Genomic DNA, 24,597 nt, shown 5'->3' with positions numbered 1-24,597 from the left:
TTAGCTGTCTCAGTAGATACAACTTTCTGTGATGTGAGATCACACTTGTTCCCAAACCAGTAGCTTGTTCACATTCTCACTGGCGTAGCGGTCGATTTCATTTAGCCACTGCTTGACGTTGTTGAAGCTTTCTTGGTCCGTTACATCATAAGTCACCTGACAGAAATGAAAATAACACAAAACAGTTCAGTTTTATTGATGGATGTCAGATAACAGGGAGATAATGTTAGTCTGATCACAATTACTTATGAACATACAATTATTCCATGAGCTCCTCTGTAGTAACTGCTAGTGATCGTTCTGAAACGTTCTTGGCCTGCCGTATCCCACTGCATATTTGGTGATGGTTAATAAGGACAACGATCTATGCGCATATAGATTTCAAGTAATCACGATACTGACACAGCTCAAGAGACAAGACAACTTACAATCTGGAGTTTGATGGTCTTTCCATCTTGTTCAACTGTGCGGATTTTCTGCAAAACATCATTACACAATTAGAACTTTTATGCTTCCTGCATGACCAATTGATAAGTGGAAGAGGCTTACAAAGTCGACACCAATGGTGCTGATGTAGCTATCCAGGTAGGAATCATCCTGCATCGACAAAACAAATTGAGACAACACTTCAAAAGAGCAACAAAGCCACTTAACAGAGAAGCCAATTCGTGTATTCAATATCATAGAGGTACAAACAGAGCTAAAGTGATCCGAATAATTGCAACAGCTACTTATGCACAACATCTATTGGTGTCCAGTATCTGATCCTCAGAAAATTTGTGTGGCAAATTTAGAGAAGAAAGAGATGTCAAATTACTTACAGCAAACCTTAGAAGCAAGCATGACTTTCCAACACCAGAATCACCGATTAGCAAAAGCTTGAACAGATAGTCACTGCAAATGAAGAGTAGAAAGAAGCATAAGAGACATGTAAAAGACAATCAATTTGATATTACTCCAGCTCATAGATTTCTAAACGCCACTTTCTTTTTTCACAGCACAGGAATCGGTAAATCCCGAAATTCAAAACGCAATCTCAAGCTCCATAACCCAAATCGACTATGGTTTCACATCCTAAAATGTTAACTACGAGAATCTCAAGCTCCATGATTCACGAGAATCAACAGATCTCAACCAAATCTCATTTTTAGATCTAATAAACATACGATCCACGAAACGAATCCAAATCGAGAAATCGATCAGACAGAACAAAAAAGCAGAAATCAATTAAAATTGCTAAGATTAATTTCATGAATCTCCAGCTAAAAACACGATCAAAGGAAAAATCGAAGAGAAACTAAACCATTATAAAATTCAAAGACGATAATCGATCTGAAGAATATGAGAAAAGAGAAGAAGGTTCTTACTATTCAGGATTCATCGTTGATCTCGTAGCTGGATCGATCTACGGGTGAAAAAAAAAAAAGACGAGATTCCGATGATGAAGAGAGAACTCGGCCGCGATCTTCGTCGGTGATGAGGAGACTGAAAGAGAAAGAGAGAGAGACGTAAACGATCGCTTTGTGTCGACGACGTGGTTAAGAAATGAGAAAGGCCCACACGATGTTTTGTTCATTTAAATACGTCTTTTTTTTTTTGTTGAGTTGCTGATGTGTCATCTCCAACCCAGAAGATGCGTGGCGGAGAAAGCTTCTGTAATTTGCTTTTGTTGTTTCTCCGACAAATTAATTTCTTTTGTATTTACAATAGTGGGCCGTTAACGTTGTATGGGCTTAATTTAATAAAGTTTATTACTAAGGCCCGTTATTCATTTTCTCATCGACAGGTGGCTTGAATCATCTTCTCTACTGAGTCAATCACTCTCTCTCTCATTTTCTCACCAGTTCGGTTAAGTACGGCAATGGAAAACAGGCGGGAAATAATAGCAATGGAAGACTCTTAGCTTCTGAAACGCTCATTATCGTATCTTCAGAGAAAGAGATGGAGGAACGGTGTGGAAGAGGTGGCGGCGGTGGAAGCATCATCAGCAGCAATGGTGTGGTGATGAAGAAGGAAGGATTAGGGTTTTCTACTGGGAGGATGAAATTGGAGAACCCTTTTGCTTTCAAAGCTCTTCAAGTATTCACGGGATTCGGCGTAGGTTGTGGAGTTGGAATCGGCAGTGGTGCACCTTTAAATCTCGGTATATACTTTCTTCTTCCTTTTTCCCTGCGTTTCGTGAGGTGACATTGAATGGCTAATCGGGTAGAGTGAAATTAGGGACTCTGGGTTATCTTGATTGAAATCGAATCAGCGCATGATGACCTGATTGTGGAAGTTTTGATTGCTGCCACTGATGATTATGGTCTGCTAGAACTTTGCAGTAGTTATGATCGGTAGATTTCTTGATCTATCCTGTTCAGATTGTTATAGAATTTTCGTTTTTAGTCGTTTTTTACTATATCCAAACCAATTCCTTGTTAAAGACTTAATTTTGATCAGAGTTCTAGGAAATGAATGCAGTGTCAAGCTCATTTATAGTCGAAAACATTGTGTCATTACTTTTGCTGATTGGTCTGGCTCTTTATCATGATTGTGAGATCACGAACCCATGTTGGCTTTATTGCTCTGTGCATATCAGGTAGTATTCCAATGGTAGGGGAAGTTATGAGTGCAGCTAGAGGAGCAACCAATGCGTTTTCGGGGGGCACGCACCACGTGAATGACGCTGTACAGTAGACAAGCTTGTGTTTTCTCCCTTTCTTCAGTTACTCTTGCTCTTCTTTGTTTTTGTCATCTTCCCACATAATGCTCTTCTGAATTTGGCTGTGTACTTGGGCCATCTTTAGTTGAGGAAGCTTGGAGCTAGGAATATTAAAGCAGGTGTTGGCTGTGGAGTTGGATTCGGTCATGGTTTTGGAGTTGGTATGTTTCTGTTATTAAGTAAAGTTCTTGTCTCCATTTTGTTCCAACACACAATGACGAATAAGATAAGATCTCTGAGCAGTGAGTCCTACAAAAGGCTCTTGAATTTTTGATAAATTAGCTTCTTCTAGTTTACTTGAATTTGTTGGTTATGTACGCATCTGTTTGATTGCTTGTTTGAACTATCTATTGCTCTCTTATTGTCATTAACTTTTACCCATTAATGACAGGAATTGCAGTGAAACCAAGTGCCATACACAAGCTTCAAGCTTCTATTACGGTAAAGCACCAATCTTTCAACATGTGTCCTTAATAATCAGCTTGTTCATTCACATGGAACCATGAGTATGAATGTTTCAAGGGAACTGCATCCAACTTGATTGCAAAATTCGGAAGAACGAGTGAGACCACCTCAAGTCAAACCGAGATAGAAGATCAGGCATCTCAATCTCTGACTGGTCACAAGAAACATGTGGACGATAAAGCATCTTACAAGAACAGTGGTTCCTCTAGTGATTCAAGAACGTTTGGTACTCGAACTGAGAAAGTGATCAACAGTTTTCTCGACAACCCGATTCTGAAACAACAGGACACAACTGCAGAAGAACGACAGGTAACGATTCTGTCACAGAATGTTTGTCTCTCTCTGCTTTGATCTCAGAAAGCCGACGTTGAAGTTGAACTTACTTTTGTTTCATGACATTGATAGGTAACACAATTAGAGTCAGAGAGCTTGATACTTCAGATGGTAAGTTTCTTGCCTTCCTGTTACATTTGATTTGATTTTGTTCGTCCATGGTTATATATGAACGAGATTTGATTATGTAGGTGCTGAAACATCAAAAACTCGTTAACGAACTAATGGAAGAGAACGAAAAGCTTCGACGGATAATCATAGAAGATCTTAAAGTTTCACCCGACAAAATCAAGTCAGTTTCCTCTTACAAGTACGAAACAACATGCAAAGATTGCTTCGAGTGTCGTAGAAAACAGAGAAGAAATAGATGAAGAATGCTGAAAAAGCCAATTTTCTTCAATTGTTATGAGATAAAAATTTCACAGTATCAGACAAAACACAGAATACAACGAACTGTAAGTTTTCCGCAAACTCTTACTTATATAACAGAACAAAACTCTTGCGCAAACAATGGATCCTGTTCACACGGACTCTCCAGCCGCTCTATTCTCCATCATCTTCTCTCGTTTAAGAGTGGTTCAGACGCTGGAACTGCATAACAAACGAATATTAAGTCAGATCAATATTTCTGCATATTCAATCTGATTATAAAAAAAAACGAGACTTGGTTATATTACCTTCATCAACATATCCAAGCTTCTCTCTAATTTCAGCAATAACCAGACGGGTCAAGAGCAACCCAGCACAAAGAGCCCCAACGACCAACATATAGAACACAGCTTGCCAACCCAAAGTCGAAAGAAACCCTGTCAAAAGAGGACCTAAAGCCGCACCAGCAGATCCAGTCCCATCAATAATCGCAGTCACAGTCGCAAGCGCCCTCGAATCCCCTTGTAAAGACTTGTGCGTTCCGAGATCCGCCGATACTGCAGTTGTGATGAGTGCGTATGGTCCATTGACAAACAAACCAGCAACCATCATGAGGAGGATGTTCACTGTCTGAGAGACACCTCCATAGGAATGATACAACAACATCGCCGGAATCGCAGCGTACATAAACGTTGCTGCAGTTGTTGCTCTTGCTTTGAACTTGTCTGAAATGTAACCAGCAAGAATCCCTCCTACAATGCCTCCAACATCAAATAGCGTGGAGAGGTTTCCTGCTGTTTTCACAGACATATACTCTCCACCAATAGCTGCAAACAAAACCAAGTAAGAACATTTTCCAAAACTGGTTATATAGTGTCGAAACTGACTATCAAAACTTACTTGTTTGGCTCAGATAAAACGGTAACCAGTACAAGAAAGTGTACGCGACCAGCTTCGAGAAGAAGAGACACAGCGCAAACGGTATAACACCAGGAATCATACAAGCTTGCAAAAGCCCAACACTTCTTTTATTCTCATACCCTGCCCCTGCCCCTGAACCTGAACCTGAACCCTCTCCTTCTTCTTCAACATCTGCTTCTTCTTCTTCTTCTTCATCAATGTTTCGGTTCCTCTTAATGAACTTACCTGAATTAGAATTAATATCTGGAAACCCAACATCCTCAGGGTACGCAGCCAAGAACAAGTAAACAAGAACTCCTCCTAAAGACATGACAAAACCAGGAGCTATAAACGACCAACCCCAACCATACTCAAGAACACCAGCAGCTATCAACGAACCACAAATGTTCCCAACGGAAGTATGAGCATTCCAAATCCCCATGATAAGCCCTCTCTTCCTTTTCCCAAACCAATTCCCGACCACAGCCACAACCGATGGCCATCCTGTCGCCTGAAACAACCCAGCCGCCATTTGCATCACCAGAAAGAACCAAAACGCATGTATGTTCCAGAAATAACCCATCCCAAACAGCCCAACGAAAAACCCACTCCCAATCATTCCCCAAGTCAGAAACAATCTCAGATCCAAACTATCACCCAAATGTCCAGCTACATACATTCCCAAAGAGTAACAAGCGAGAAACGCCACATCGATCTCTCCCAACCTCGACGTACCGTCTTTCCCGTTAAACGGCTCCCACCCTTTGGACTTGCGATGCAACAGGGCCTGATGATTCTCTTCCTTAACGAAAACGTTGCCCAAAGGCCAAGGATACCTGTTGATGTGTTCTCGAGGTGGCTCAGTGCTCGAGTCTGGGTGTAAAACGCTTTTCACTATGCTGCTTGGTTTCCGAGAGGCGTGGTAACATGCGTACGCGATGAAAGTAATCAATAGAATCGCGTAACGAAACGTCTTCGGGCTCCAATTTCTTCCTCTGATTCTCCTCAGAAGCGAAATCCCAGGTGGTGTCTTCCTCTTTGAACCTATCGCCATCTTTCGCAAGAACTCTCTCTCTCCCAATAAAATTCAACGAAACAAGCTTTCAATAAATAAATGATAACAATCGAGGGTCGGGAAAAAAATCAAACTCTACTGATCAAAATCAAATACCCAAATCCATGTTCTCGATTGAGAAATCAGGATAATCACGAATTTTAATTTTGATCGAGAGAGAAAAAGATTAGAGGAGAGATAGACCAGAGGGAGAGAGAGGTTGGCGGGAGAGAGAGAGAAGACGACGTAATGTGTGAAGATGTGACACGTGTCCTTCTCGTTACGGTAGAGCCAAAAGGCAGAACACAGTTGTCACGCCACGTTGACCTGCTTGGTTTGTAGGAAGCGACGGCGCGTGACCGACGTCATCTCAATTTTTTATAGGTTAGTGTTAGAATCATCATTAGCCTTGGTCATTTTCATAGAATCTACTAGCATCCTCTTGATTAATCTTTTCATTAATCATATTATTAAATTATGCAAAAGGCCCATAATAAAATATCTAAGACCCATTAAATTAAAAAAGGCCCATTAGATCATTCACACGTGCGAGTATCCCACGCGTGCCGAAATTGGAAGCAGAGCAGATAAGGTTCTTCTTCTACTAGCTTGCTTCCCTCCTTTTCCCCGAGTATCTCCGAGAGTGCAACCATGGCGACGAGCTCTCATCTTCTTCCTCAGGTTGCTTCTCTATCTCACACGCAGTCACAGATGTAGTATACGAAGCTTTGCATTTCGCTTATTCATTATTGTGGATTACTTGGTATGGATTCAGGCATTGCATATGATACCGAGAAACCCTACGCAGTCATCGAAGAATTTAGGGTTTTCTTCGTTTCTATCATGTGCACCTTCGATGAATTCTCGTCTATCGGTTTCAAGGCTTTCTCTGAACCACCCAGGCTCGAAACTCGGCTTCTCAAACGATACTAAGGTGAGACGTGAGTTTATCGTTAGAGCAGAAGAGAACCCTAAAGGTGAATCTGAATCTGTGGAAGCTGTTGATGGTACTGATGATACGGAAGGTAATGTAGAAGAGGTAGTGGAAACTGGTGAAGCCAAACCTGCAAGGAAACCGAGAATCAAGCTCGGAGATGTAATGGGGGTAAGTAAACTTCCTTGTTATCAAATTATGAGTCTTGATTAATTGTTCTCTGATAGTTTGGTTAGACCCATCTGATGCTGATACTTTCAGTGATATGCTTTCTTGATTAGTAGTTATTTTATAGTAATTGGGAAGACTCAATGCGATTAAATGTTGTTGTTGTTGTAGATACTGAACCAGAGAGCAATTGAGGTATCAGAGAAAGTGAGACCTGTTCCAGAAATCAGGACAGGAGATATTGTAGAAATCAAATTGGTAAGTTCTTGGTACTTGGAAGCCTCTATGTTACTATGCAACGAATCGAAGTTTTGATATTGCGATATGGTGTTTCACTTGCAGGAAGTTCCTGAGAACAGACGTAGACTGTCCATCTACAAAGGCATAGTGATGTCGAGACAAAACGCAGGCATACACACTACCATTCGTATTCGGAGAATCATTGCTGGTATTGGTGTTGAAATCGTGTTTCCCATGTGAGTTTTTTTTTTTTCGCTCTCCAGTTATCAGTCGGTATAACACCTACTTTGGTTGTGAGTTTTCGCAAGTGTTTTGATATATTCATAGAACTTTTCAATGAAAAGGGAATACCAGCAGCTGAGCAGTAGGTTGACTCATGGCTTTTTCAATGATTCCAAGCTTATATATAGATACTGAGTTAAATTACACGAGAGTAATTTGTGCATAGCTATAACGTTAGCAACTCCTTAGTGGCTGTTTTACTTTCCCAGTCATGGAAGCCTAAATCATTATGGGAACGATCATGTCTGCTCATGTTTCCTATCTTTCGTTATGTTATAACATTCGAACATCTTGTAATATATTTGTTAACTTCTTGCAATTTGGGATGTAAGAAACGTGTTTGATATGTGCTGATTCTCCTAATCGTTTAATTTGACAGATACTCTCCCAACATCAAAGAGATAAAAGTGGTGAGTCACAGAAAAGTGAGAAGAGCAAGGCTTTACTACCTGAGGGACAAGCTTCCCCGTCTATCCACTTTCAAGTGAACACCATCCACTGGTGTCTGTTCGACCTCCAAAGGTAGTAATCGCCTGCTGTCTGCTCTGTTCTTGTAAGAATTGTTTGTTTTTTCTTTTCTTCTTTTTTTTTTTTAAGCCTGTAAGTCATGGCATGCACATTGTTCTGAGAAAGTAAATCAAGATTGGTCGAGCTTCCGGTTGATGAATGTAGACCTGGTCCCTGTTTGATAATGAATGATATTCGACCTTTTATAGGACTTAGGATCACAATATGGATTTAGGTCTTGTTTTATTCCTTTTGGACTTCGTCTCAATGATTCGAAACTCGATTTTGATTTTATGAAAGTTGAACACAACTTCTCTATCAAACTAATATTATAAAAAAAAAAACTAACGATCAAAAGGACAAAGTAAAAAGCAAACATACTAGTTGATTTTAAAAAACAAAAGAGTTATAAAAGGGAGTAGAGACGACTCTAGTTACCCGGTATAATCCGGGAAGAACCATCGAGCATGAGAGAAGCCTATGGAGGAGGAAACGCAATGTGGCAAAGTTTCCTTGGTTTTGGTGGTGAGGTCATAGACAAATACAAGGTTGGGATCCTTGCTAAGATGATCGAGGCCACTGAAATAAATGGAGTTTTTCTTAATCCCTGGAACATCTTGTGCCACAACAGTGAGACCCATGTCCAAGATTAAAGCCTCATCACCTAAAGAATCGATTCGTACCCATCTCTGCCTCAGAGGATCTAACTTGAAGATGGGAAACAGCCATTCGCAGCCTTGCAAGAAGATACAGACAACACAAAGAACTTGTCCAGATACTGTGATCGCAATCTGTGTCCTCATGTAACAATACCTGAGCCTATACCAGTAAACTTCCTCAATCCATACGGGAACAAAAGGTAGAAGATCCCCATCATTGTGTGGGATATCACCAGAGAAATCCCAAACAGTGACCTGACTAGTGAGACTATAAGTGATGTAAAACTTGTGATCGTTGCGATTGTAGACGATTTGTTCACAATTTCCTAGGAGACCACAGTTTCTCCACTTCTTATCACCTTTCTTTATAAAAAACATCTTGGTATGAATGGTCCAAATAACCAGGTAATCTTTGGTTATGTCGTCTATCCAGAGATAAGCTTTGGATCTCATGTAACAAGGTACGGATCTCATGTCTCCTTTGAAATTTTTAGGAATGATAGAGACTGAATGTGGTAGATCAATCCTCTCCAGCGTCAATGGATTGAGAACGTAGAGATTCCAGAGATGGTCATACATCAAGAGCCAGCTGCCGTAAGTCGCAAGACAAGAACTCTGTGCAAAGCCAACATGGAGATCTCGAGTCTTGTAAACTTTGTCTTCATCATCTGGAATGAATAAGTCACAGATATTGATGTTGGTTTGGTTCTCTGGAGGGAAGATTATAAGCCACGGAATCTGATTTCGCTTGGGGACGCATTGCCTCGAAGCAGAGTTCCACGACCTACAAACTGATTTTGCTCGATTCAAGTTTGTGAAACTCAGTCGTTCGAAAACACTTCTTATCAAGTCCTGACAAAGCTCCGACCACTTGGGATTCATCGGAGGCCGGTTAGGTTTATTCTCGATCTCATCCATTGCTCAAAATATCAAAACTTGTATTACAAGCAAAAGATTTTTTGGTTTCGAGCTTTTAGATCCCTATATATAGATCCCTAGACTCCCAAGTCCTCAGAGTTAATTTAGGTAAAATTATGAGAATATTTTCTAAGTATATATTGTTTTAAAATATATATTTTTATTTGAAAGAAAAAAAAATCTTTGAAAAAGAAGCACAAAAACAATTGAAAATTTTGTTTACTCAGAAACATAACAATCTTTTTTAGGGAAAAGAGAAATTAATTTCTATATAGAAACATACATAATGGAAAATTAATTTCTCTATCATACATCCACTTTCAAGTTAACATAATCCACCGTGTTCGACCTCCAAAGGTAGTAATCGTCTACTGTCTGCTCTGTTCTTGTAAGAATTGAATTTTTTTTTTTTTTTGGTTCTTTCTTAAGCCTGTAACTGTAAGTCATGGCATGCACATTCTTCTGAGAAATTAATTCAAGATTTATCGAGCGTCCGGTTGGTAAATGTAGACCTGGTCCTTGTTTAATATGAATGATATATTTGACCTTTCTAGGACTTAGGTCTTGTTCTTGTTTTTATTCCTTTTAGACTTCGTCTCAATGATTCGAATCATGATTTTGATTTTATGAAGGTGGAACACAACTTCTTATTATTATATCACCCTAACTTTGTCTCACTGAATCAATGATATTTCCTGGTAACTCGTTGGAATTGTATATCCAAACAACTAAGTATTCTTTGGTTATGTCGTCTATCCAGAGACAAAATAGGTTGGATCTCATTTCTGATTGGAAATTTTAAGAACGATAGAGATTGAATCTGGATTGAGAATGTAGAGATTGCAAAGATGGTTAAGCATCAAGAGCCAGCAACCGTAACTCGCAAGACAACAACTCTGTGTAAATTCAACACCAAGATCTTAATTAAGTCTTGTAAAGCTTTCTTTATCATCTGGAACAAATAGACCACACCTTTTGCATGCTATTGGTTTCCTCCTTTGTAGGGAAGAGTCTCAGCCAAGGAATCTGATTTCGTTTTAAAGACGCAGCTTCTCAAAGCAGAGTTCCACGACTTTGCATACTGAGTTAGCTCGATTGAAAATTTGTGAAACTCAATTGTTCGAGAACACTGTGTAGCAAGTCCTCACAAAGCTCTGACCATTTGGCAATCATCTTAGATTTATCCTCGCTAGCAGTGTCAATTGGGTTGTCCATGTCCAAATGGGCTTGTCTAAATGGACATTTTTATTTTCTGAACATTAATGGTCCACACCCAAATAAGACCATGTCCAAATAAGACCAAATCCATTTTAGACCATGATTAGTTGGGCTGTCCATAAGTCTAAATAAGACCATTTTCAAAATTACTTAATTGTATCAAAATGAAGAGATTCAAAACATGAGTTTAACTTAATTGCAGCAAAAAACGAGATTCAGCTTACAAGATACAAGTTCAACTAAAACATTGTCATAAAAAAGATAGAAGGGAGATAGAGACATTAATAGCTTATATGTTGTTCGGATCTTCTTTCTTCCACTTTTACCATCATCTTCTTCATTTTCTTCATATGGCTCAAACTCGGAATCACCTATCATAAAACATCAGCAATTTCATATAATCAATGTATAAAAAATAATAATCAAAAACAAAACAACAATACAAACATACGACAGAAAGTGATTATGATATTAACTCAAGATTGATGTAAACTTACTGATTACTTCAAAGCCATGCAGCCAATTTCTTGTACAAATCAGAGCTTGGACATTTGATGGAAGAAGCCGGCTCCTATACTTGTTAAGAACTCGACTCCCATCACTGAATGATGACTCAGAAGACACTGTTGTTATTATGGGAATACAAAGCACATCATAAGTTATTCGAGACAGCTCTTTGAACCGTGATGCAAAGAGCTGTCTACCAATATATCTTTTATATCTATCATTATGCATTATAAAAATTTTAGTTTATACATTCTCTAATATAACAAAATTAATTTTTAAAAATGAATAATTTCCACTAGTAGAAGAATAATAATTAAAATAATTTAAGAAGAAAAAAAAATCTCAATTTGATTTGACCTAAATTTTTAGACCATTGGGCCGACCAAAAACCATATGGTTTGACCCATTTATTTTCTGGACAAAACTGGACCATTACCATTTAGATCCACTAGTATTTGGGTGTGTCCATAACCCGCCCATTATCATTTGGACATGGGTCGCCCATGGACAACCCGCCCATTTGACACCTCCAATCCTCGCTCTCATCCATTGCTCAAAATGAATCAATACTTCTTTGATACGCAAGGCCCAGACTTCTAAGACCTAATTTAGGATTATTAGAATAATTAATTTATATATAGCTACGGAAATATAAAAATGAAAAATCTGATTCTTACCATTAATTTCTCCTTTTCTTCCTTTCTACACCCGAATCTCTTGTGGCCTTTCTTTTGTTTTGTAATCCCAAAGTTCGGAATATCTCCGTGGACCAAAAAGGTTACACCATATGTTATCAAGTTTGTAAACATATAATTCAATAATTTTTTTTAAAAAAATAGGTAAAGAAAAACTCTAATTATTTATACGCATATAAACTTCGAAAATGACTAATGGGACTGTTTATAATAAATTATATAATAAATAGTATCATCTCCTACTTCTAATATCAGTTTTTCCTTTTCAACTTTTAATATAGAAATTGGAAGTCATACCAAATACAGTAAACACTCTATAAATTAATAGTATTGGGATTTTGATATTTTATTAATATATAGAGTTATTAATTTATAGATTTCAAAGAAAAAATATTTTTTATTTTTTATTAATTATAAAAGAGATTTTTTGATATAATTTTTATTCTTTAAAAAAATATTTCTAAAACTAAAATAAGTTCTAAGAAGATTTTCATTTAAAAAAAAAATTAAAACATCACTAAACTCATATTTTAGTAGAATATCTCACTTATATGTTTATATCAAATTTTGTTTATGGTAATTATTAATTTAAAATACTAATGAGATCAAATATTTATAGAAGGGTTTTGTTAAAGTTATTATCTTATTATCTTATTGAATTGTATCTTGAACTGATTCAACTCGAGACCATGAAAAATTATTAATTTATCGAATATTAATTTATAGAGTTTCTTAGATCTACTATCATTTGATTTATTTCTTCCTCTTTAAATTAGAAGATAGAGGTGGATAAATTTTTTGTAAAGGAAGCATGAAGATCAAATTTTCTCTTCTAATTTGGACTAATATTTGCATTAATCCCAAAAATATATAACAGTACCCATTCATTTACTCTATTTTTTGCATTTGGGGATATACATGATATTACAGTATCTTCTCATATATCCTTTACCAAAAAAAAAGAAGAAGAAACTACACTTCCACGAAAAGAAACTAAAATTCCAAAAAAATGGAACTTTCAATTTAAAAGGTTTCATTAATTCATTGAACGAGAAGAGGCATTATGTATATATATATTTATAGATAAGACCCACCATTATGTATAGATAAGACCCACCTTATAATACGATATGTATTATAAGACCCACCTTATAAACTTAACTAACCACCAAAGAGAAGTCCAAGACTCAAAAAAAAAGTCCCTTTTATGTCTGCAAATACCAATTTCTAAAGCAGAAACCTCATTTGGTCGTTTTCTCAGAAAGCCTAAGAGTCTCTCTCATCAATCTCAATCAAGCAAGAGAGAGAGAGAGAGAGCAAGCTTAAAAATCCTTCCTTTACCACTGAGAAGCACTATGAAGTTTGAAGCTTTTTCTACTCAGAGTTGGTGAAGAAGCTCTGCTTGAGGAAACGACCCATTTGACGGCAAATCCAGAAGAAGGAGGTCTTGATCGGAACTGCAACTACCTTCATAGCCAAACACTGTAGAACCACTTTCTTGCGCAAACACTAAGCTTTTTGGGCTGAAGCATGAGACGTTGTTCTCTGTCATAACTTTGCTTTCATGGCTTGTTTTCATCTTCGTTACACTTTTGGGGCTCCTCATAAGCCCTCTTGACTCTGTAACCAACACAAGAAAATCAACAAAACAGGAAGATTGATTGCAGAATCAACAAGACTGATGAAAACGTCCTTAAGACTGACCTGACTTTAATTGAGTTTGATTTTCACAGCGTCTCTTGATGGTTATAATATTTTTAGGTACATTTGGGTTCGAGATTCTTGAAGTTGTAGTGGCAGAATCTCCAGACCCTTTTTCCTGTTCCTGCGAAAATATATCCATGAATCTCTGGCAAAAGTTGTTTTAATGTCAATGTTTCAATAAGAACACGGCGAACCTTCAGCAGGTTATAGCCTTCCACCAAACGAGATTTGTTAAAATCAGACAAAGCAAGCTTCTTAAAAGTCCTTATGTCTTCGAGTTTTGCCCCAGAGGAAGAAGGCATCTCAAAGACACCATCTGCAATAAGTTTCTGAAGCAAAGAGAAGTTCTCTTTGAACTGAGCACTTTCGAACATCATTCTGAGGCTGCAAAAGCAAAAAGATGAAGGATCAGAAATTTTGTTCGGTCTTGTTTCGTTGTTTTTCAAAATGCAATGCAGTTCGAACCTATCAGGAAGGTTAATAGAATCAATCTGAGGAAGTAATTTCATCAGTTTCTTCTGTTCTTCCTCTGTGAATTGCTCTATGAACTCATCAAAGTTGAAAACTTCCTGCAACAGAGTATATTTTTCAAGGTCATTGTCACAATTGAGACTTCTAAATGCAGATAGTTGACATATTAACAGAAATGCTTGAAACTTACCTTCAAATCAATGCTACAGAGTGGTGAACTATGGCTCCCCAGGACATGCACTCTTCCACTTTGAGACTTGGTTCTGCCAACAATTTATAAAAATAAAATCAATTTATTATCTTTCCTGACTGAGTAAGTTGAGAGCTAATGTGCAAAACTTCTTTGAAGATATATTGAGAATATTTCACCTTCTGAGTTGCTCATGCTTTATTGCTTGTCCAAAAGAGTCTGAACCTCTCTCTCCTCCAATCTCAGCACGCTTCACAGAATGTGAGTATGCCTCACTGATGGATGACTTGTTCTCAACCGAAGAGAGCGAGCTGGCTTCAGACTCCTCTTCCCGAGCAAACGAGTGGGGATTCCTCATCAGAACACTCCCATGCCCAATCTCAACAGAGACCATTGACATTTCATTCCCAAAAAGAAGATCTTCCTCTGATGAAACTGAGAGACACGACGATTGCTGCTCTTGTAGAATATTGTAAAGGTCCTTTCTGAGCTTTTCAACAGAAGAGGACTTTGGACGGCCTACACACGTCCTCCTCTTGCTAGGAACAGTCGTGTCCCATGTGTTAGATTGAGATGGACCTGAAAGAAAAAACAAAGTTCACACAGACACTAATGAGCTGCATCTCTTTAAACGTCAAATCGTTGCTCAAAACGAAGAACAATAAAGTAATCAAAACCTGTTAACTCGCTCCCATCTGCACTACTAAACTGTGCACAGCTCTCAGAGTTTGATATAGCCGAACCAGAACTCGACCTGTTACTAGCATCCTCCTCTACCACAGCCTTCTTCAAACCATAGTTGAATTCCAAGAGAGGTCTTTTAATGGAGATGTTTTCTTGAATTGCTTTCCTCTTGAGCATCTTCGTCTCTTTGTTCTTGCTACTCATAGAAATGCTCTTCATTCTTTGATACCTCTGATGATCCTCATGGTCATCACAATCAGCACGAGAATGAAGCGGTGTGTAGTTCACAAGTGTTCCCTTTGTTCTCCAACGCGATCCACACGCATTGCACAATACCGGCTTCTCTGGTGGCCCATTTCGCCACAGAGGTGTGCCTGTTTCAATGGAAGAACAAAATGTCTCAAAATTTTGCAAGCTGCGAGATTTTAAATTAAGATTTCTTCATCAGGCAACACTTGAACTGTGTCTTATACAGCAAATTCAGACTCCAGAACAATCACACATTTTTCATTTTCCATATCCAGGTATAACAATGATCTCTAATCAAATACCAAACATGCTAAAGTCTTAAACATCAACCAGAGCTAATCCTAAACAAAATTTGATTGCTTTTTTTACCAAAACTGAGACTTATAAACACAAATTCAGATCCAAAATCGTGTATTTGTTGCCTAATCCATTAATTCCAATCAGAGTGACTCACAAACAGAGACGAAGTGTTGTTCTAAAGATCATTGAACCCAAAAAAAAAACAAACCAAATACATATTGTTAAAGAAACATGATTCCCAAATGCTCATTTATGTTCTCGAGTCCAGGAAGTCTTTGCTGTATCTATTCAATAATTGTTACAATTTTTTTTTTTTTTGAAGAAAGCATATAAAAACCTGTAATCAAATCATTTTCCCAAAAAAGGGCATCTCACCCATAAAAAAAAAGTGAATAATTCATACAAATTTTCTCATCATCAAATCGAAATTGGAGATACAAGAACTCACTTGTAACTCCACAGTGACAGCAAGGCCCTTGCTTCCCCATAATCTCTCTCTCTTTTTTCTTTTTCAAAGATGAAAATATAATTTCAAAGGAAGGTTTCAATTTATAATGACAAAAGAAGAGACTTTTTGGAAAGAAATTTAAGTTTATAAATTATGTTCAATATTGAGCTATAATTGGAATATACAAAAACAAGACTATTAACTATTAAGAGGCTTCTCTCTGGCAAAGGTAAAAACCCAGAAAAAGGATTTTCTGCATATGAACAAATTGAAGCCAGGAAAGAAAAAAAAAACCCAGAAAATTTTTTTACGAGGAAATACAGAAAAAAAATCTGGAAAAAACTCCAAAACAGTTCCTGAAAATTAAAAATCAAACCAAGGCTGAGAAATTTTTTCAGGAGATATTTTTGTTATCCTTTCTTTCTCTTTTTTTCGGTTCCTTGAGCTATCAGTCTAATACAATCCAATAGAAAAGAGAAGAGACTAATTGAGAGAGGAATCTAATAAATGGCTGTGAAAAAGGGAAAGAGAGAGAAACTGAGGGTTTTAGAGCGAGAAAGTGTTTGTATATATAAAATGGCTTTTTTTGTCGACATAAAATGGCCTCTTTCACCTTTTTTTTTATTTGTATTATTATGAAGTAAATTTTTAGCTTTCTTTCATAAAAATTTTGAATCCGTTTTCGATTTTATTTTTTTCAGAAAACTACAAATGGTTGAGGAAAAAAAATTGGATCTATCAGATAATATATACTAAAATTTTGGGTCTATAAAGGTTAGTAAAATGATCAGAAGAAGTTGGAGGAATATTATTGCTTATACCTTATGGTTCCTTCTTTCTTGTTGACTTTAGACTTTTCTTTCTTGTTTCGTTTTTCTTCTGATATTTCCAACGTATATAATAAATATAATAACGACACTTAAGTATTAATGACTATGATAAGATAAAATGAGGAAGAACGAAAAAATCATACCGTTTTTGTCCTAAAATTATTGGTTCCAAAAAAACTATAACATTAGATAGATACGCTCTTTATTTCGGATACTTAGTCTTGTATATGTAAATGCCTTATTTAACTCTCTCTTTAAAATCTTCCTATCAGACGACCAAAAAAAAGAAGAAAATCTCACTATCAAAATAGCTGCAAAGTGTATGCAATTCTTTTTTGTCGACACTATGTGAAATTATACGGGTATTTACCATAATACTCAAAAGAGTTTTATATGGTCGCCTAATTAAAAAAGTATTAAAATAAGAGTTTGATATGTTAGTCATCTATATAAAAAAAAATGTTAGTCATCAATAATTTACATATGCTCACCGTTGGATACTTGGATTCGAACTCAAGTTATATCACAATATCAGTACAAACATAGGTTACAACTTACAAGTTCCGTTGAGAGTTAAATTTATGCGTTTGAATTCGTTAAACAATGTTATAATCGATTCTAGTTTTTCTTAACTTTAAAAATATAATTTTTTTTGTCAACGACTAGATGAGAGATTATGTTTTTTTTTCTGCTTTTTGTCGTTTTTTTCTGCTTATCCATATACATGTATGATGACACGATGTTAAATTTGGGATAGTGGGATCCCTTTTTTTTTCTAACAACAGAAGACCAAAATTATTGATATTTTTTGTTGCTAACTTCTTTTTTTTTGTTCATAAAAGAAAATCAAAGTAAAAAAGAAAGAAATGGCATGTAAAGTCACCGTCCACCATGACGATCATGGACACAACTCCTCTCTCCACCGTTTGATTTAGCTAAAAGAAATTAAAAATGGGTCCCACTTTCTTATTTTTCTTTGGTGATTGTGAATGTGATTAGGGAACTAATGCGGGACAAAAACCATACATTTTTACGTGTTTTCATTATAATATTCCGATTTCTTTTAGATTTTACAATGGTTTGTATTGAAATGTTAGAATTTTGTTTCTTCTTTTTGGTTTTAACGCGTATGGAGATTTGGGTTTTCTCTTCGGTAAACTTTGAAAGAGATTGTAAAGGTTTTGATCAATATATTAATAATTCAAGATATGGACATTGGAGTAGATATATGCAACGAGGTAAGCTTTTGGCTTCATAATTCAAAGTATTTTTCTCGATGTAATATCGACTCATACTTTAGCAAGTCGTGGTTTACTCGATACAGACACAGTTTTGTTTTCTTGATACACGTATTTTCCAATTTGGTTGATCTAATGTATGTTTATATTGGGACTATGTTTTTTAACATCATGTGACTATGTTTTTGTATAAAAGTATAGTAAAATAAACTCATTTTAACGCAAAATAAAAAACCGAAACAAGTAAAGTCACCTAAACTATTCGAAAAATTGTATCTTAAACGCAAATACTAGGTTTGCAAATAAAATAGCATTATTTTATTTGTAAATACATTTAATATGATTTGATGCCTTTTGATTTGTAACAATTTCAAGTAGCTATGAATTTGTTTTTCCTTTTAAATACGTAAGTGTTACACACAAAAAAAAACTAGTTTTGATGAACAAATTGCAACTACGAACATAAAAGGATCACTAAAATGATAAAATGGCGAAATTAGATTTTACAATTTTTTTTTTTTGGAATAGAGTTGTGTTGTATACTGCAATGCAAGATAATAATGAGAATGATGAATTTACAAGACTCAAAAATTAGTAACGAATATTGAAGAAAGTGTCAGAGATCGAATTTGAATGTGAGTAGTCTTACCAAATTTAAAATTCAGATGCCAATCACATCTCATTAATCCATTAAAAAAACAAAAGAAACGAAACTAATGTAATAATGAAATAATGTGTAGGCAAAATGATGGAGGAAGATCGGACGGCTGATAAAAGGCGATGAATATTGGAAGGGCAATCTGAGGTGAAATACAAAAAGGTCATGCCTCGGTCGTGCTTACAAGTTACAATTACAAAACCTAATAATAACACGGCTACTACAGGCAACAATTTCCATTTATCTAAGACAATTTAATAATCTCGATCTCACCTTACAAATATATAATCATTCAGTATTCTAGCATTTCTCTGTAGTATCTTTTCTTTTTTGGGGTCAATTTCTCACTAGTTTCTGATATACAGAGTCAAATGAAACCGTAGAAATATATGATACAAGTCATTGTTGCAATTTTCGTTGTAAATTAGCACTCAGATATCTCTCTCAGTGCGTTTTTCTCACCTTTCTTTTTACTACGCGAATCAAATCATGAAACCAACGATCAAGAACAACAACAAACACTAGACAATGATAAAAACGATCGAAACAATCTGTTGCAACAAGATTCTTTAAAAATCGAAATCGTTCTTCAATCAAATCGCATTGCGAATCTCAATCCAAGTAACAACGCTTTCCGTGGAAGACACCAGCTTGTAGCAATGTCCTGTCTACTTCAGCACACCTAATGATTAGGAGCATTTTCCTGCGAAAACAACATAAGACAAGACTTTTATTTAAAGTAAAAGATTACTTGCTGCAACACAATCACACATGATATGCATATTGATCATACGAAGTTTTTTTAGTTTAAAAGTTAAAGGTCAATGTTGCATTGTTTATAAAACATTTAAGCAACATGATTCTTAGACCATGTAAGTACTAGCGCAAGTAAAGATTTTAGCTTACCCCATAGTTTGCGCAACTTCATTGCTATTTGAGTAACCGCTCTTCTCTCAGCAAGATTTGAAAAATCCATGCCTGAAGTCTCCTGAATTGCAGACAACACTTGAGCTCTCTTTCTCGCAGATGGAATCAGATAATTAGCTCCATTTGTAGTGCTCAAGTCAGCTACCTATTAGAAGAGTAAAATAGTGGATCCTCAGTAAACAGTTTCCAGTACTAAGTAGTAACAATCTAAGCATAATTTCAAGTCGACAAACTTGCCTGATGTAACCAAGGAAGTATTGAATTCATGAATCTTCGTTCGAGGAGGTAAGAGAGAAGTATACTGAGAAGCTCATTTACGGTACTTGATGACAAACTGTCCAGCACAGGGCCGGTTCTGTCAAGAAGCTCGACAAGTGCTATCTCATCACCAGCAGAAAGCACTTCTAGATACTCTGATTCAACCAAATCTTCACATGGATTCACAGGTTTCCTCGACCCACTCATCACCTCTGCGTAATGCTGTCCTATGCTTTCAGAACTTTTCCGGGTCTGGATCGATGTTTGTCTTCCATGTCCAATGTTGTTCCAAATGTCTTCTCTACCATGTTGTTGACCAGTCTTACCAAAAGCGTTACTCCGCGTTTTCTCTATACCCTGTGACTCATTTAGTTTGCTTCTTCCATGTGTTTTGTTCTCCCTAGTCGTTGAGTACCTGGAAGATGATAATGTAGATTGCCGATTGTGGATATCCGCAGAATTTCTCGAAGTGCAACTAGAGAGCCTCGGTGACACAGTACGACCTTGGTTTTGCTTCACAAAATTGGAGTTTGATATATCTGAATGCAGGACAAAGTTTTGAGCTATCCCCTCCACTGCATATTCTAAGCTTAAGACCTTGGATTGAAGAGCTGAAAAGTTGTTCATTATTCCTGTTGAAAAGGCCTATAAAAGACAGAAGAAGGAAGAAGGTTATTAGGTTGCACTCATTGAGTAAGAAAGTTCAAAAATCATGCTGAGTTATAGATAACTTGAATCCTGAAGATACAAAGGTTGAGTAGAGCATCTATAAAATTGCAAACTGGGGTAAAGACAATAGATTGTGATAGAAAATTCACTGACCTGGAGCTGATCTATCAGTTGTGATTGTTTATTCTCAATATCTGAGAGCTGTTTACGAACAGAAGCCATCTCATTTGCAGTCTGAGCACAGCAGTCATGAATGGTTCGAGGGCTAGACACTGTTAAAGTAGAGTCAAGGCTTGTACGATTCTTCACTTTGGTTGAGAATTGCTGCTCCTCAGAATCAGTTTCTTCAGCTGCGAACTGCTTAGTCATTATGGCTAGATTCACTCTACCACTTGCAAGGAAACTGTTGGACGAAACTGTTACTGACTTGATATCATCGTTTTCATTCACAGCGTCAGTTACATAGCAATCTGCCTTATCGTCCACTGGAATGTACTCATATTTCACTTCTGGCGTGTTTCTCGATTCTGCAAATGTTTTGGTGATGCAACTGCCCTCTGATTCTTCAGTGTGAAGATAAACCTTGGAGACAACAGGAGATTCCGGGACTGCGATTTCGATATGCCAGTTATCTTGTTTAGTCTTTCGAGGTTCGTCATTGTAACGTGTAGGTGCCTTCCTGGCAGTAACCGGGACCTTTTTCCTTGCCAAATCTGTTACATACTTGTTAGATGTAACATCCTTCAATCTAGAGTCACTGGTGCTGAAAAGCTCACTACTCTCTCGAGCTCCATTATAGCTTTCTGCGATTACAAAACAGATTTAACAGAAAGAGCATCTATGAGTCTATGAAATGCAAACAGATATAAAAAGATGCAAAAGATTTGAAGAAAGAAACCATTTGCTTAACTCAAACTCACCTTTTGCAGAGGATCCAGTTTCAGATGGCTCTGGACTATCAGAACCAGGGACACCTTTCCAATATTGCAAGGCAAGGATAACTGAGTCCCTCACTGGTTTCACCTAACATATAAAAGCCCAAAGTTAGATATTTCACTCCAAATATTATCCCATCTGTAAGAGAGTGAATTTTAGAAAAGAGTTCGAACTTTGTCAAAGCGACATGATTCTAGAGAGCAGATGCAAGAAGCCTTGAGAGGCCCAAGAAACTTTTCACCAGTAGCAGCTATCTCCATAAGTGCTATAGAGGCTGCCTTACGAGTTGTCCAGTCTTTATTCTTAAGGGCATCTTGAAAGCTACTCATTGCTGAGGAAAGCACACTCTTTGTTGTTGCCCCACCGGCCTGGAATAGAGTCAATTTCCCATTTTCGTTATACAACCACATCTAAATAATATCACTAGAGAAAAGTAGCAACAGAGTCAAAACTTACAAGAATGATACTTCTGTTAAGCTCAATAACTGCTGGTTTGGCAATGAAATGTGGGCTATTAAGCAGCTTTACGGTTCGCGTAAGCATGCGTTGTATAATCGCAGCTGGAGATTCAGGACTGCTATCAATCACTCTTGACAAGCACAATGCTGCACCTGACTGCACGTACTTATTCTGGTCACCAATGGCTTCGAAAAGCGGTTTCACCAAGGAAACGAAAACCCCATAGTCGTTGTCTTCATAGCAGCTCATTTTCGAAGCCAAAACACCCATTGTCTCAATACACGCATCTCTCACAACAGTATCCGGATCCTTGAGCCGCTTGACGATGCTCGAGACCATCTTAGCGAGATGTGGCACAACAAGCCCTTGATGAAACCTAGCTAAAGTAGCCATTAACCTGATACACTCTTTGCGAACAGCACTCTTCTGCTCTGAATCAGTGTCCAGTATACAGGAGAGAAAACACGAGATCTTGTCCTGTGCAAGATGCTCAACTGTTTTCTCGAGCTCATCAACTCCTCTCTGATGTGTATCTCTATCCGCTAGCTTGTTCAAGGCAGTGACGACTTTCTTCTTTAGCTCGAAGATCACCTGTTGTGGATTAGCCGCCTTGATGTTTCCTCCTCTCCCTCGTGCTTGCATGTTGGTTGTCTTCATCATCAGCCTCCTTCCGCTTCTCTATTTACACCATTGGTTTTTGAGCTCTCAAAGATCTGCTACTTTGAAATCCCAACACCTGCGAGAAGGTAACGAGAATTGAGGCTCTGAGGTTGTAAAATATCGTCAGAAGAAAACATGTAAGTGAGGGATTTGGTGAAGTGAAGCAAATTCAACAAAAAAAAACTCTCTCGCATCATCACTAAATCTAGATAAGCCGAATCATATGATTTCGTGAAATATATTTCACAATAAGGACGAGCAGATCGCAACTTCTGAAAAGGAATTTAGTAATTTCGCAGTAAAATAGGATCAGAGCAGTGTTAAATTGGAAAGAAGAAGATATTGTTACCAAAAATAAAAGCTAATCTAACTAAACGAAGACTTCAATCTGGCATTACTCCTTTCTCAGGGAAGATATTACCAAAGCAAAATGCAGAGGAAGTGAAAGCAATTAAATGAAAAATTCTAAGAGAATAGCGAAGAAGCATTACTCTGAAGCTTTCACGAGTAAGGTGGTGAGCGGAAAGAGTGATAAGCCATGAAGATAACAACAGTTGATGCGGTTCAGTTTTCTGTTTTGGTTTCCGAGAAAATGATGGAAAATTTCTCAGGTGGTTGAGAGGAAACAAAAAGAAAGGATTCAAAGGCAGAGAGAGCGACAGAGAGTGGCTTTCTTTCACGGAGCCCAGAGTTTTGGCAGAGAGAGGAGAGAGAGTGGCGCGTGTGATTCAGTTTCCATTGATCTGCGTGTTTTATTTAATTTTTGAATCTCGCGCTCGCTTGGCTAGGTTTCGAATTTTGGATTGTGGGGGTCCCACTAGATTGGAAATTTAAAGTTTGAAACACAAAAAAGGGAAAAAGTTTGACCTTAATAAATTTCGATTTGATATGTGAGGTAGCATTGGGCCTTTGCGGCCCATCACCATCAAATGTCGAAATTTTGGTAGTAACTATTTCTTACCAATAAACTATGAAATCCAATAAATCGTGTGTATGATATTTTTATAAATTGTTATCTTTAACTAAATCATCTAAAATCAATAAATCTAAAAAAAAGAAAACAAAGTATAGGGGAGTGCAAATATGAATGTTGATACATACAAATAAGTATATCAGTCAATCAAAGTATAGTTACAAAGTTAAATGCCCAAAACAGTATCCCTTGCCTCATCTTCTTCTCCTACGATGAGGAATCCTTCTTCTCCTAAATGGATGGTGGAACATATCAGCAACTCAAACTGGCCAAAACCATTTAGCCAGTTGAGATTAACTCAAGCGCAACAAGATTGGATAAATAACAACTTAGCTATTACTTCCAGAGAGAGAGACAAACATGTTTATGTATTTTGGGATTTGAATGATTCATTTGCGCCTCCAACTTATGATCTCACAGTATTGAAACATAACATCGAGAGGGCCCTTAAAATTTTGATCCAACTTTAGAAGTTGTGAAGATTGTGGCTGTAAGGAATAAAGATCTTTTCTCGGGTGACCAACGAACAGACATTGATCATGTCTGTACTAATGTACAGAGAAGAGAAAGGTTTACTACTATTCATGTATGAAGAATACACCGCCAAATCAACTGCAAACAAAAAAACATCTGAGATGTCAGACACTCAAATGATACTGGCTTTGATGGGTCATGCTATAGACTACAAACCTCCAGGTTACGTGTTCCTCATCTCAGGTGACATTAATTATGTACCAACTCTTGATTACCTCTATTTTAGAGGTTTCAAGATTTTTCTAGCTCTACAGCGAGATTCTCATCGTGATTTTTACTAACATGCTCATGTGACGTGGTTCTTAAGGGATTTACTTTATGAAAAAGACTTCAAGTTTTGAGAGTCCTAGGAAACTCTTTGGTTTTTTAGATATTGTTAAGAAATTGCTTATTTGTAGCCACTCAAAATTCTCTCTTTCTTCCAGATTTCTAGATATTGCTATGTAAGTGATCGAT

General features: G+C 37.1%; 7 protein-coding genes across 9 annotated transcripts; 2 read left to right on the top strand and 5 right to left on the bottom strand.

The window, feature by feature from the left end:
• LOC18029995 (ras-related protein RABD2b) lies at window positions 1-1,616 on the bottom strand. The gene is made up of 6 exons (XM_006414153.2): window positions 1,368-1,616; window positions 822-894; window positions 550-597; window positions 429-476; window positions 258-329; window positions 1-156 (listed from the first exon to the last, which is right to left on the bottom strand). The coding sequence occupies exons 1-6, from the start codon at window positions 1,379-1,381 to the stop codon at window positions 40-42; spliced, it is 372 nt and encodes a 123-aa protein (XP_006414216.1). The 5' UTR covers window positions 1,382-1,616; the 3' UTR covers window positions 1-39.
• A 218-nt stretch (window positions 1,617-1,834) lies between these two features.
• On the top strand, window positions 1,835-4,010 carry LOC18029996. The gene is made up of 7 exons (XM_024149279.1): window positions 1,835-2,143; window positions 2,582-2,670; window positions 2,790-2,865; window positions 3,096-3,145; window positions 3,227-3,478; window positions 3,575-3,613; window positions 3,694-4,010. Exons 1-7 carry the CDS (start codon window positions 1,942-1,944, stop codon window positions 3,871-3,873), a joined length of 888 nt encoding a protein of 295 aa, XP_024005047.1. The 5' UTR covers window positions 1,835-1,941; the 3' UTR covers window positions 3,874-4,010.
• On the bottom strand, window positions 3,814-6,042 carry LOC18029993 (putative glycerol-3-phosphate transporter 4). The gene is made up of 3 exons (XM_006414155.2): window positions 4,772-6,042; window positions 4,180-4,698; window positions 3,814-4,093 (listed from the first exon to the last, which is right to left on the bottom strand). The coding sequence occupies exons 1-3, from the start codon at window positions 5,823-5,825 to the stop codon at window positions 4,056-4,058; spliced, it is 1,611 nt and encodes a 536-aa protein (XP_006414218.1). The 5' UTR covers window positions 5,826-6,042; the 3' UTR covers window positions 3,814-4,055.
• A 348-nt stretch (window positions 6,043-6,390) lies between these two features.
• LOC18030143 (50S ribosomal protein L19-1, chloroplastic) lies at window positions 6,391-8,174 on the top strand. Its single transcript, XM_006414152.2, has 5 exons — window positions 6,391-6,506; window positions 6,601-6,930; window positions 7,099-7,185; window positions 7,270-7,403; window positions 7,829-8,174. The coding sequence occupies exons 1-5, from the start codon at window positions 6,477-6,479 to the stop codon at window positions 7,935-7,937; spliced, it is 690 nt and encodes a 229-aa protein (XP_006414215.1). The 5' UTR covers window positions 6,391-6,476; the 3' UTR covers window positions 7,938-8,174.
• A 216-nt stretch (window positions 8,175-8,390) lies between these two features.
• LOC18030142 (putative F-box protein At4g17565) lies at window positions 8,391-9,533 on the bottom strand. Its single transcript, XM_006414151.1, has one exon. It carries the CDS (start codon window positions 9,531-9,533, stop codon window positions 8,391-8,393), a length of 1,143 nt encoding a protein of 380 aa, XP_006414214.1.
• Window positions 9,534-12,960: 3,427 nt separating this feature from the next.
• Window positions 12,961-16,548, bottom strand: LOC18030141 (GATA transcription factor 26). Of its 2 annotated transcripts, none has more exons than XM_024149450.1 (8): window positions 16,000-16,548; window positions 14,996-15,376; window positions 14,498-14,897; window positions 14,319-14,391; window positions 14,123-14,226; window positions 13,852-14,041; window positions 13,658-13,772; window positions 12,961-13,573 (listed from the first exon to the last, which is right to left on the bottom strand). In XM_024149450.1, exons 1-8 carry the CDS (start codon window positions 16,037-16,039, stop codon window positions 13,332-13,334), a joined length of 1,545 nt encoding a protein of 514 aa, XP_024005218.1. In that variant the 5' UTR covers window positions 16,040-16,548; the 3' UTR covers window positions 12,961-13,331. The 2 variants fall into 2 exon arrangements, with proteins under 2 accessions (XP_024005218.1, XP_006414213.1); XM_006414150.2 differs by having other exon boundaries at window positions 13,658-13,778; window positions 16,000-16,547.
• A 2,565-nt stretch (window positions 16,549-19,113) lies between these two features.
• LOC18030140 (TORTIFOLIA1-like protein 2) lies at window positions 19,114-23,261 on the bottom strand. Of its 2 annotated transcripts, none has more exons than XM_006414148.2 (8): window positions 23,126-23,261; window positions 21,972-22,710; window positions 21,689-21,883; window positions 21,500-21,602; window positions 20,733-21,382; window positions 19,890-20,555; window positions 19,632-19,797; window positions 19,114-19,428 (listed from the first exon to the last, which is right to left on the bottom strand). In XM_006414148.2, the coding sequence occupies exons 2-8, from the start codon at window positions 22,632-22,634 to the stop codon at window positions 19,415-19,417; spliced, it is 2,457 nt and encodes an 818-aa protein (XP_006414211.1). In that variant the 5' UTR covers window positions 22,635-22,710; window positions 23,126-23,261; the 3' UTR covers window positions 19,114-19,414. The 2 variants fall into 2 exon arrangements, with proteins under 2 accessions (XP_006414211.1, XP_024005364.1); XM_024149596.1 differs by lacking the exon at window positions 23,126-23,261 and adding an exon at window positions 22,984-23,028.
• Window positions 23,262-24,597: the final 1,336 nt, after the last annotated feature.

The sequence above is a fragment of the Eutrema salsugineum genome, unplaced genomic scaffold (genome assembly GCF_000478725.1).
Source record: "Eutrema salsugineum unplaced genomic scaffold, Eutsalg1_0 scaffold_1, whole genome shotgun sequence".
NCBI lineage: Eukaryota > Viridiplantae > Streptophyta > Magnoliopsida > Brassicales > Brassicaceae > Eutrema > Eutrema salsugineum.
This window is presented reverse-complemented; position numbering and strand designations above follow the sequence as displayed.

Coding starts and splice junctions, on each gene's coding strand:
- LOC18029993 (XM_006414155.2), bottom strand. CDS start 5,825: ATGGCGATAGGTTCAAAGAGGAAGACACCACCTGGGATTTCGCTTCTG. Junction 4,699..4,771: donor GTTTTATCTGAGCCAAACAA/GTAAGTTTTGAT, acceptor TTTTGTTTGCAG/CTATTGGTGGAGAGTATATG. Junction 4,094..4,179: donor GCTTGGATATGTTGATGAAG/GTAATATAACCA, acceptor TTTGTTATGCAG/TTCCAGCGTCTGAACCACTC.
- LOC18029996 (XM_024149279.1), top strand. CDS start 1,942: ATGGAGGAACGGTGTGGAAGAGGTGGCGGCGGTGGAAGCATCATCAGC. Junction 2,144..2,581: donor TGGTGCACCTTTAAATCTCG/GTATATACTTTC, acceptor TGTGCATATCAG/GTAGTATTCCAATGGTAGGG. Junction 3,479..3,574: donor CAACTGCAGAAGAACGACAG/GTAACGATTCTG, acceptor TGACATTGATAG/GTAACACAATTAGAGTCAGA.
- LOC18030141 (XM_006414150.2), bottom strand. CDS start 16,039: ATGGGGAAGCAAGGGCCTTGCTGTCACTGTGGAGTTACAA. Junction 14,898..14,995: donor AGATGGGAGCGAGTTAACAG/GTTTTGATTACT, acceptor TTTTTCTTTCAG/GTCCATCTCAATCTAACACA. Junction 13,574..13,657: donor TCAAACTCAATTAAAGTCAG/GTCAGTCTTAAG, acceptor TGTTGGTTACAG/AGTCAAGAGGGCTTATGAGG.
- LOC18030140 (XM_006414148.2), bottom strand. CDS start 22,634: ATGATGAAGACAACCAACATGCAAGCACGAGGGAGAGGAGGAAACATC. Junction 21,383..21,499: donor AACTGGATCCTCTGCAAAAG/GTGAGTTTGAGT, acceptor TTGTAATCGCAG/AAAGCTATAATGGAGCTCGA. Junction 20,556..20,732: donor AACTGATAGATCAGCTCCAG/GTCAGTGAATTT, acceptor TGTCTTTTATAG/GCCTTTTCAACAGGAATAAT.
- LOC18030143 (XM_006414152.2), top strand. CDS start 6,477: ATGGCGACGAGCTCTCATCTTCTTCCTCAG. Junction 6,507..6,600: donor GCTCTCATCTTCTTCCTCAG/GTTGCTTCTCTA, acceptor GTATGGATTCAG/GCATTGCATATGATACCGAG. Junction 7,186..7,269: donor ATATTGTAGAAATCAAATTG/GTAAGTTCTTGG, acceptor TTTCACTTGCAG/GAAGTTCCTGAGAACAGACG.
- LOC18029995 (XM_006414153.2), bottom strand. Junction 598..821: donor GCTTGCTTCTAAGGTTTGCT/GTAAGTAATTTG, acceptor TTGTCGATGCAG/GATGATTCCTACCTGGATAG. Junction 330..428: donor AGACCATCAAACTCCAGATT/GTAAGTTGTCTT, acceptor CCAAATATGCAG/TGGGATACGGCAGGCCAAGA.
- LOC18030142 (XM_006414151.1), bottom strand. CDS start 9,533: ATGGATGAGATCGAGAATAAACCTAACCGGCCTCCGATGAATCCCAAG.